Raw genomic sequence first — 12,358 nt, 5'->3', positions numbered from 1 at the left:
TTAACATCTTATGTCTCAAGATGCGGCACTGCATTGCAATGGGTAGTGCGTATCAATAACCATCAGCTGAACGTCCTTCTCGTCCCTTATTCTCATAAAAAACACACACACACAAAAAGACGTGGACTGTGACTGTCACTCGTTTCACCGGTCAAACGGTTGGACCGGTCTTCTGTCGGGCCCACTAGTACATACAGCAGCTATATTTTGCATCAATAAATGTGACGCAAACAGCACGTGCCAACTCACGCGAGGTATTTATCAATCATGAACACAATTAATCGTTTATTATATTAAACGATGACAGGCCGTGAAGTACTGTGTGCTGTATCGGCGGGCAATTTCATACTCCAGTGATATTATATAAATAACTTGTGAACCCGACAGACGTTGTGCTGTGCACATGTGTTAAATTTGAAAAATCGGCCCAGACGTTAGGAGGAGATCATTATCATACGTAGTAGAATTATATGTGGACTGTATTGAGAATCTAAACCAATCTCAAATTCACTGGAACACTCTAAAAAAAATCAAAATCGGTCCAGCCTTTTTGGAGGTTCAATTGTGAATCTAAACCTCGAAACACACTCAGAAAATTTCTTTCAAATCGGACAAGCCGCTTAGGAGGAGTTCACTGTCAACGCACGTACCTACAGAAGAATTATATATAAAGATATTGACACAATTTTACACAGATTATCTTGCCCCAAACTAGGCATTGTTGCAAGCCAACGATAAACTTACATAAAACATATAAACACCCATGGCTCGAAAACAAACATTTATCATAAAAACGTTTGCACCTACCGGGATTCGAGCCCAGGACCTCTAAGCTCAGTAGGCAGGGTCACTAACCACTGGGCTATATGAGTCGTCGCACATAAGACAGGCTCTGTCAAAAAAAAAATAAACTAATTATAGTTATCCGTTGAAATAATACATTTAAAACTCTGGAATACTGTTTATTGTTGTTGAAAAACATAATAAAAACAAACTCGTTTCTGTGTAACAAAATAAATAAAATCGTTAAAACTTTGGCCGAATGTATATACACTGGCCTTCAAAAGTAAGTATCACACTTTTAAAATTGAGATAACGTTTTAAGTTCACAAGATATACTTTCGAAATAAAAAGGACTCAAAAGAGAATTTAATTTTGTACATAAAAACTTTGTAGTCGGTAACCTTCTTTTAAGAATTGGCTGAAAAAAAACTTCAAAAACAAAACCATTCCTTTTTCAAAGTGGACGTTTACGAATTACAATTTTACCATTCACATTTTTCTTTCTGTTTTAAATTTTTCATGATCGATGGGTCTTGTTTTAAAAATTTATGCTAAAAAGCACATAACATTTATTTATCATGCCTCTTTCAGTTGAAGAATGTGCTAGGATCATGGCTTTTCTGGAATTAGGCATCAGTATGCGTCGCACTGCAAGAATGGTGGGTGTGACGGTACGAACGGTCCAGAAGATAAAGCGAAGGTACGAAGAGACTGGACACCATCTGAGGAGACCTTGTGATGGCAGACCCAGGTGTACCAGTGCCCGAGAAGTTGAAGTCCAGCAACAGCTACTTCAGACCCGGAGGGACTACATTAGTGACAGTACAGTGAGAAGAAGACTTGCTGAAGCAAATTTGAAACCTCGAAGACAAGCGAGTGGCCCAAAACTCGAGAGACAGCATCGAGTAGCGAGACTGCGATACGCCCGTGAACACATGCAGTGGCATGAAGAAGAATGGTCAAGAATTTTGTTTGCAGATAAGTCTCGATTCTCCCTTTACACTTCTGATGGAAGGCGAAGTGTTTACAGGCGACCTGGTGAGCGATACCTTCAAGCCTGCATCTCAGAAAGAGTCCAATACGGTGGAGGCAGTGTACATGTATGGGCTGGCATATCTTCAGAAGGTCGCACAGAGCTAGTAGCCATAGAAAATGGAACTCTCACTGGGCAAAGATATGCTCAAGAGATTCTCAATGAGTATGCAGGGCCGTATTTAGCAAATATGGGTGATGGATCGATGCTGATACATGATAATGCCCGGCCACACACGGCTCATATCGTACAAGAGTATATTCAGGAGGTCGGTATAAGCGTGATGGCTTGGCCATCAAGAAGTCCTGATCTCAACCCGATTGAACACGCCTGGGATGAGCTTGGGAGGCTAGTCAGAAATCGCAGACCACCACCTACTACCCTCAGGGCACTAAAGCAGGCCCTGGTAGAAGAATGGGAGAATATTCCCCAACATCGGCTCCGAAACCTAGTGTTCAGTATGCCAAACCGGCTCGAAGCTGTAATCAGAGCTCGAGAAGGCAATACCAGTTATTAAAAATTTAATAACATGTAATACATTTTAGTTGAATTTTTTACACTAAACTAAAAATGTCTATTTTCATTGTTTTATCTTTTTTAAGTTAAAAATGTTACTAATGTATAATTTTAGTTTCTAAGAATTAAAGCCTATAAAATTTGCAACAAAACGTTTTTAATCTTAAATCTCTACCTTCTACAGTTAAGAAAAAAAATTAATTTGAAAAGTGTGATACTTACTTTTGCAGGCCAGTGTATAAGCTTCTTTAGGTTAATTACGTTTCTTCTACGAGCTTGTTATTGTTACAGACGTTCCCAATTCAAATTCAAATTGATATTCAAATATGTTTATTCAAAATAGGATTTAAAATCACTTATTGAACGTCAAAAACTACCACCCATTCAAAAGAGACTGCCTCAGACCTGAACGTAACATATTCAGTCTATCTCCGGTTGAGGCCTACTTGACATAAAAATCGTAACTATCGTTGACTTTTCGGTCCCAATTAACTTATCGACGGTAACTCAAGATATCCGTAGATGCTGTCTGTCAATGGGAGGAGGTATAATAGCTTACCAGCGATAGAAGTTTTGTATCGATATTGCAATTCACGCGTCCCAATATAAGGCGATAAGAATGACTTATCGGGTATATTGGGACAGCTTCACATTATTGACAGCTAATTACTGACAGTAGGAGGTAGTAATTTATCTCTATCTGTAGATAGTATATTGGGAACGGCGTAAAACGGCCTACACAAAACCGATCAGAGATTATTACATTTTATGTTAAAATGGCAAATGTCCAGTGACAGATGCTTTTGAGATGCAGGCGTAGTTTCAAGGAGATAATTGTATCATACATTTATATTGGTAAATAGCCCAAGATATTACTGAACTAAAATATATTCTGTGAACATACCTTTGTCATCTATACTAATATTATAAAGCTGCAGTGTTTGTTTGTTTGTTTGTTTGAACGCGCTAATCTCTGGTACTACTGGTCCGATTTGAATGATTCTTTCAGTGTTGGGTAGTCCATTTATCGAGGAAGGCTATAGGCTATGTTTTTTTTTCAAAATTAGGGATCCGTAATAAAATTGCTATTTTGTAACACAAGGTGTAAAATCGAAAACATATTTTTGCGTGCGCTATTGACAATAGAACAAAATGATGTATAGGCTATAATATAGGCAATATTTTATTACTTATAAAACTATCGCGTGAATTATACTTTATATGGCAAAACAACGTTTGCCGGGTCAGCTAGTTATATATAATATATAGTGTTTCCCATTTCACCTCAGCTGCTTTAGGAATACTAATTATACAAATTGATTTCTTTGTTTGATTCGATCTGAAGGGCGCCGTAGCTATTTAAGTTACTGGGCAAATGAGACTTAACATCTTATGTCTATTTAACGTGCGCAACTGTAGTGCCGCTCAGAATTTTTGGGGTTTTTCAAGAATCCTGAGCGGCACTGTATTGTAATGGGCAGGTCGTATCAATTATCATCAGCTCAACGTCCTGCTCATCTCGACCCTTATTTTCATAAATAAATAATGGTATAATTAGCTAATGACAACAATGAACAATAGATAAGTACTTAGTTAACTTACTATAATTATTTAATCAGTTGCCAAAACCGTATTACATGCCCAGCTTTAACCAGAGTATTGTAGTTCTTCAGAGGTATCGGTCGTAAATGCCAACGGAAAGCGCGCGCTGTCGGCTGTGAAAAGTGCTAAGAAATAAGTCTGAATTTGGAACGTTAGATAGCGTTCCGTTGCACGCAGCGTTTGGACTGTGTTGTGAGTTGTGAAGTGTTCGTCGTTGTGGGACGGTCGGTGGGTGGGTTTCTGGCGGGTTCCGTGCGCGGTGTTCGCCAATGCGGCGTCGTCGTCGGCGCTATGTCGCCGGCACGGGCGCTGCTAGCTAGTCTCCTGCTGTGCCAACTGCTGTCGTACGGCGGCCACCAAGGACTCACCATATTCTACACGTAAGGATCGCTCATTTTCCATAGAAACATCTCTATTTAGGTGGATTGCTGTTCATGTATTGATGGTCTACTTACTCGGGGGATATTAGTGTCTTTTGACGTTATATGGGCTATGGTGATGTAATGACGGTGGCTCCTCTTCGGGGAGGGCTTTATTATTAACTAGCTGACCCGACAGACGTTGTTCTGTCAATAAACAGTTCGAGAGATATGGTAAATGCGTGGGTGGGATCGTGACACGACAAATATGTAAGCCTTCCTTGAGCTTCGACGAATGTATTACAAAAGATTTCATTGAGATCGGGTGAATAGTTTAGGAGTTATTAGGGAACATACAAACATACATTCTCTTTTATATATAATATAGATTCAATATCCAGACGACCGAGCCTTGCTCGGATTTTTAAGAATGTACAAAACTTTAACAAAAAAAACTAATAGGACATCTGGATTCGAACCGGGGTCTTTTGCTTTCCGGATCACCCATTGTCCCATTTGAGCTATTACAGTCTTGTATATAGTGGCGAAATTTACCTTTGTATTCTAATGTTATTGTAGCTGTTTCTCATTAAAACACGGATAAAACTAAATTTTTTTTATCGCCCCCGAATACTAAATTTAATACTTTATACTAAATTTAATGAAAATCGTTGAAGCCCTTTCCGAGATTCAGATTATATATAGGATGGGTTTTTGAGAATAAAATCGATTTTTAAGAAAACAATAACTGCATATTTAGTTTTTTTTTTTTAATTTCTTGAATTTATGACACCATTTTGAGCAACTTATTAGTTAGATAAAAGTGAGATATGAAAAAAAAATAGTAATGTTTTACTATTTCCTTCCATTTTAAGTATAACATATATTTGCAAAGATTAATCCTTATCTACAACGGATTCTATTGGTTCAATAATACAGGTGTAATTTTTTTTTAAATCATTCGGGTCGATTTCCGTCAAAAGTTCAAGAATTTTTTTAAAAACTAAATTTGCAGTTATGGGTTTCTTATAAAACGAGAGCATGACTCCCTTCACCACTTTTCTCTAAGTCTCGTAGTTTTCGACTTGGCAATCACCGCCCTTATGAAAAAACCACCCTATATACAAGAATTGCTCGTTTAAAGATATAAGATAAAGAGAGACCGAAACGTGCAATCTACATATCACGGCCTGTAGGTTGAAGGCTCTGTGAATTATTCCGATGATGATTTAATTGGTAAACATTATTTCCACCACCCGCTGTTTACGACATTCTGGCTTTTTTAAACATTTTGATCTTTGTTGTGTTGTGTTGAGCATTTCTCATTTGGAAAGGATGTTTTAAATCAACAACATACCATGCTATTCCCACTTAAAGGCATCATTTCAATGATTATGTGTGGAAGCTGATGTGATTACAAGTGGACGCGTCAAAGCAAAGATAGTCAGTCCCACTTTTAAATCAAGTTCATTCAAAATCTGTTCAATTTTATTAAACTCTGACCACGTCATGCCAGCGGCATCTTTTAAATCGTCGCCCCATCTACGACTGGGCCTTTTTCCTTCTCTAGGATACCATTATGTTACTATTTTGGCCTATTTTTCTTGTTTGCCTCGTATTAGGTGTCCTGCCCATTGCCATTTCAGTTTACTAATAGTTTTTGATACGTCCGCAATCAGAAGTATGACCAGATCATGTCATTACCGAGAACACTGGAAGAGCCTGGAGAGGCCATATATAGAGGCCTATGCGAAAGTAAAACAATCTGTGCCGATGTCTACTGAAATGTAAATCTAAAACTATCTAAAGATTGTTATTAAAGGCTATTATTATAAAACTCTGACCAATGACGTCATCTACCTTTTCCCACGTCCCCCCCCATGACTATATAAAGTAGAATATTTACGAGCATACATACTGACATTTTATATATAAACATAAAAGTTATATATTATTATGTACTGTTAATAATATATTGTGTATATTAAGACCGACTTGTCAATGTCACCTTCAACATTTCAAAATATTCACATAATTTAAAAGGCTTTAGAAATGTCTTATCACATTATTACGATGTTAGTAATAATTGCTAGGCTTTTATATAATTAAATAATATACTTGGCATGGCAGTGATAACCGAATCTCTGTCAATTCAATTACATATTGAGATAAGATTGCTAGCTAGAATTTTTAATATTGATGCTATAACGAAACTTTGCAAATAATTTAAAACTTTCAAATGTTTTCTTCTCTCGTTCTTCAAATGTTAGCATTGTGCTTATCGCGTTGCCTAAACAGATTTATTTCCCTTACCGGCAGAAGTTGTTTGAATAGATTGAATACATGAAAACAGAGTATCACGGAATTATTATGGATGTATCCGGTCTCGACAAGCGGGCAAGGAATGATTTGTATTGAATTTAGTCTTCTGCTATTATGATCTTGTTGGACATTGTTAAAAAGAATCAGTTACTAAACTGTTATCTTTCAATTTTAGCTCTCACCACTTCTTTATGTAAAATTTCACACTTACTTACTTAACTACCTCATGCCCATCATGTATAGTAAGTATATAGATACGTCAGGAGAGTTGTCTGTTCTCGATGTCTAAGTATCCTTGAAGGATAGAACACGGTAACCAAGGTAGGCACAAAACTTAATGAGGGGGTTTTGAATAGACCTTTGGTTATGGAATAACAAAACCATATTAAACTAAATGAATTTTAACATTAGTGCTACATTTATTAAGGTACTTAACGAGGTAGGCATTGCCTATTTGCCTACATGGTATCCACGCCCCTGCGTGAATCTACGCATTCCTGTATAGGTCCCATAACGGTTCCGCAGAGACGACTCTTTGAAAACATCCAAAATATGACTACAGATTCCGTGTTGGAGCAGATCCCCACCGCAGAGTTGCGAGTGCTCTCCTTACGTATATCATTGTAGTCGTAGTGAACAGTATTCAGATGGAGTGCGTCAATGCGCTCAGAAATTATGAAATCGTCATCAATGTTGTATGATATATTATTGTTGGTGTGCCCTTCTCGAAATAGTGTTGGACGACATTAGAGCATTAATTTCGGTCTGCACCTGTGGGTGACCGTACAATGTACATGTTATTGACGGTAAGCAACACAATTACACACTCGGCTTTATATTCTCGTCGGTTTAGGGCTTAACTTATTTTACACTATTCAAACTGAATCAAAAATATATTATGCGAAGAGTTTATTACTCTGTGATCTATAAAAATAGATAGATATTCCGCAAAAGGGCCAGAAATTGCATCGGTAAATAAAGAAGTGTATAGAGAATATAGATGGACTGGACATATCGAGTTATCAATATCCAATAACCAAACAATCTCTACGAAATAGTATCACGATGTTCGTGGTTTTAGTTCATAAAACTGTCCGTCGGATAGCAAAACTCTAGCTAGCTTGGGTTAACAGTTTAAAATAACGTTTTCCAATATATCTTTATATATTTTTATGTTTATCTGTGAACATCTGTGGCAAGTCCTAAACCGCTGGACTGATAATGTTTTTGATTGAAAGTGATAACCCTCGCTTCTACGATTAATACACAAATAAAATTTGAAAATAAAATTTATGAACGATGCGGGACTCGAACCCACGACCTCTCGCGTCAACAGAGATAAGCGAGCTAGGCCACAAATTTATGCATAGATTTTTTGCAATAAAACAAGATTATTCTATTTTTTGCTATTATTTAAGCAAATTTCCTACGTGAAAGGCCGGAAATCATCTGCCTGCATCGAAATTATCTAAAAATCACTAAGACGTTTTAGGGTTCCGAACCCGAAAGGTACGTATCCATCGGTGACTCTATAAAGTCTCCTGTAACTTATATACGGTCCTAGTTGCTTGCTATTGCTGATATAATAACAAATAATAAAACAACAGGGTTGCTAATTCCAAAATGGCCGCCATGAAAAAAAATTGTATATATTTTAAAAATTAAATAAATTCTGTGAGAGGATAAGTTTGACCATATAAAGTGTTATTTATTCAGTCATATGTTCTGAATCTAATAAACTAAAACTGTAGGTATTAATTTATTTAGTATCTTATTTATTTATTCATAAATTGCTTAACATGCGACTTAGTGACTATAATCATGAAAGTACTACTTCAAAAAAACGTGTTAATCTTTGATAATTTTTACGTCTAGATAGGTCTCTTGCTGTTAGAATACCGAAAAAACAGGCCAGTAATATTAGTTTAGTGTGCGTGACAAGCTACGTCTTACACTTGCGATTTGTATGATACTTGGTGTTAGTGTGCGTGAATTGCTCAAAATAGAAGTTAGTTCTAAATTCATTTTTTTTTCGACGTTTTCACAGCAGTCATAGTCTATCTAGACGTATAACGGCCGTTCCCAATATTCAGTCTATCTCTTACTTGAGATAATAATCGTAACTATCGTTGACTTTATGCAATAAACTTATCCACGGTAACTCACCTTATCCGTACACGCTGTCTGTCAATGGTACGACGTATAGCTTACCAGCGATAGAAGTTTGTATGGAAATTGCAATTTAAGCGTTCCAATGTAAGGCGATAAAAATGACTTATCGGGTATATTGGGACAGCTTCAGATTATTGACAGCTAATTACTGACAGTAGAAGGTAGTAATTTATCTCTATCTGTAGATAGTATATTGGGAACGGCCGTAGGTAAATGATCTAAGTAGAGAGTAAGATCTTGTACGATCATACGGAGTGCGTCCCTTCTTATGCGAATCATACTTGTCAGGTTTTTATCTTTCACGTCACAGGATTGTTAGTATCAGTAGTATAGTAGAAGGAGTACTATTAGTGTTCATTATCTATAAATCTATATTATCTTCACTCGCTACAATTGAAGTTGATTGTTTCAATTGATATAAACGACGTGTACGCATTGCGTTCACAAGTATAACATCAGCTGATATATTGAACGAGTTTTGTATCGGTGCTATAACCACGTGCAATACAGCCGATATTTTTATAGCTATTCAAAAAGAGCTTGTTGGTTCCCTGAACTAAACAGGGTAAGGTTTAATTTGCATTTTATATGTGTATATAATATAGTTATAAGTACATAATATGTAAACAATTGTGTTTGAAGTGTAACTTTTGTACGAAATTTATAGTATTATTATAGAAGAAACCAAATTTATATTTATAAGTTGTGGATGAAAATTGTGTTTCTACTTCTTGTAGCTTATCAGAACCATTACATAAATATAATAGAATAGTGCTAAGAGCTGATTATTCAACAAAGAGCATAATTTGTCTTATTTTATGAAGTCAACTAAAAAAAAATTAAATATTCATAGAAATTAAAATAATTCAAACTTTCAGAGTTTACCAAAATACCTGAATGTTGTATAATATGTTACTGATGTGTCATATCTATAAAATTACATCATTGATCAGTTATTCAAAACACCCGATTGCTTTGATAACATGATTTGTAATAACGTTCATGGATCCATGAACACGAACTCGTCGCCCGCGTAGTCATGCGTTCATATGGCAATCTGCCTGTATGATTTTTTCATAAAAGAACCCTAATTGCATTGTCTTAAATCAGCCTAAGTTATACTTTATACTAGCCGGCTATCTGCCATTTCTGTCAAAATCTAAACAGAATTTCGGAGGGTAGCCGGGTTACTATCTATTACCCTTAGTGTTCTTTGTATTACGTAAAAAATACACAAATAAACTAAAAAATATAAACACTGTATTAATGAAAGGTTTCTCTTTCCAGGTTACCTGAAACAGGACAGCCTCCAATACTCATCTCTTTAACAGACAATGCGAAATTGGACTTGAAAGCAGACGATCTGTTGTTCGCGAATGAATCTGAGCAACACAATGATACCAAAAGCTTCTCTATCATCGATGCATCATCGACCAGTGAAAAACAAGAGGATGAAGGCAAAGAAAGCACCGAGCCAAGATTGATCGTAAAAGCAACACCCATGCACGAAACAAGACAAGTTGAAGAATCATTTCCAAGTACAACACATGCGCCGGAAGTAGAAAGTACAGAATCTCAAACTGATACGATAATTGAAGATGACATAACCCTAAAACCAGAAACGCAACCACAAGAAGACATCCCGTCATTTTCGGAGTGGGCACAAAAACAATTAGCAGAAGCGGAGAAGAAAGACACGGTGTTAAACCACTCGAGTCAACCTAGTCATAGCAATACGAATTTTAGTAGTAAGAGCACCAAGCTGCGGTCAAAGAATTACGCTTCGCCCGCGTGTGGTGCAAAAGTGATTGCTGTCAACCCCGAGTCGGGGTCAGCGAGTTCAATATTGTCTCCTAACAGAGACGAATACATGCTCAATACATGCAACAGCAGAATATGGTTCGTTGTCGAGCTATGTGAACCTGTCCAAGCTCAAAAAATAGAATTAGCAAACTTTGAATTATTTTCCTCTACTCCCAAAGACATCGCTGTATATTTTAGTGATAGATTCCCCACACGTGAATGGGCGAGTGTCGGGCAGTTTACGGCCCAAGATATGAGAGATGTGCAAAGCTTTGATTTATATCCACACTTGTTTGGAAAATTCATTAGAGTTGAAATGCTTTCACATCACGGATCAGAACATTACTGCCCTATTTCTTTATTCAAAGTTTACGGCACTTCAGAATTTGAAGTTTTAGAAAAAGAGAGCTCGCAGCATTCGGCGCTCAATGATGAAGATGAAGACGATGAAATAATAGATATTCCTGGTATACTTACGCCGGATTCTGAACCTTCTAAGAACTTGTTTGGCTCTGCAAGAGATGCAGTAATGTCAATTGTTAAAAAAGCTGCGCAAGCTTTCAAAACAGATGTTACTAATAATGCGTCCAGTGAACAAAACGACACATTGTCAGAGCGGGAGTACAAGCGGTGTTGCTCTCCCAGCCATATTATTGTGTGCGATAACTGTAGTGAAACTCTGTATAGTGAAGTGTATGAACTTCTTAGTTGTAGTTCGGACAAATTATCAAACTTAGTGCGGCAAGTGTTCCTAAAAGATACTTTAAAGTGTACTGGTATATGTCAACAATATGGTTTAGCTTTTAAAAGTACAAAAACATTAGAATTTGCGGAGGAACGCAACGCTTACTTAAATGCTTTATTTCCGCCGAAATATATAGCGGCTTTGTGTAATATTCTTGCTATCAAAGAGAAGAAAGTAGTGTTGAATACTAGTTATGAGACTGAGTTAAATGTTACCACTAATATTACTGAGGATAATTCAACGCACAAAATAAATGGTGAAACAAACAGTGAACAAGAAGTTAAAGTGATACCCAAAAATGACCCTACTGATGAAGAAAACAATAAGACCGAATTATCAGAAGAAAATTATAATGTACCTGACGAAAATATCGAGAATAAACTAGTAGATTTTCCCAAAGATGAGAATAGAAAAAAAGATGATGTCAACGACGGTTTAACGACATTTATTGAAGACACTCCAATAATAGATACACAAGAAGACGTAAATATAAATAAAATTGATAATAAACTTTCCGATAACACGGAAAAAGAAGAAAAGGAAACAATTCAAAGAGATAGCAACAATGGAAAAATTGATATAATACCAGAAAAGCCCAAAGAGTCTATAAATAATGGAAATGACGATGGAAGTGATACCAATATTGTTATCGACAACGACAATTTTATAACAGAATTTGAACAAATGGCAGTCGATCCGCTACCGGCTGGAACACAGAACTCTATAAATGTCAACCAAGTCCAAAATACAATACAAAAAGAATCAGTATTTTTACGACTTTCAAATAGAGTGAAGGTGTGTATATAATATATACTATTGGTTTCGTTATTTAACTTCAAATTGTTTTCTGTATATTGACCCATAATTTTCGTTTACTTACTCAAAAGATAGTAACTCTCAATAATTAAAAAAGTATTATTGAGGGATTCGACTTCGAATGTTAATGGATGCCACCGCGATAATTTGCATTGTCTCACTTTTACTTTAATATTTAAAACGAGCAACTCAACCTCGCTTTTTATG

General features: G+C 36.4%; 1 protein-coding gene across 8 annotated transcripts in view; it reads left to right on the top strand.

Moving 5' to 3' along the window:
- LOC126979875 (SUN domain-containing ossification factor) overlaps positions 1–12,358 on the top strand; it is an 82,833-nt gene that overhangs the window by 68,799 nt on the left and 1,676 nt on the right. For 4 of the 8 annotated variants that reach the window (XM_050829436.1, XM_050829434.1, XM_050829435.1 and 1 more), the window contains exons 2-3: positions 3,998–4,314; positions 10,075–12,130. In XM_050829436.1, the coding sequence (XP_050685393.1) occupies positions 4,226–4,314; positions 10,075–12,130 (2,145 nt within the window). In that variant the 5' untranslated portion in view covers positions 3,998–4,225. Of the gene's footprint in view, positions 1–3,984; positions 4,315–10,074; positions 12,131–12,358 lie in introns of those variants that run through there. The other 4 variants (XM_050829432.1, XM_050829440.1, XM_050829437.1 and 1 more) reach the window with 3 other exon arrangements.

The sequence above is a fragment of the Leptidea sinapis genome, chromosome 4 (assembly GCF_905404315.1).
Source record: "Leptidea sinapis chromosome 4, ilLepSina1.1, whole genome shotgun sequence".
NCBI lineage: Eukaryota > Metazoa > Arthropoda > Insecta > Lepidoptera > Pieridae > Leptidea > Leptidea sinapis.
Note: the sequence above shows the minus strand (reverse complement) of the source record. Positions and strands in the feature narration are given on the sequence as shown.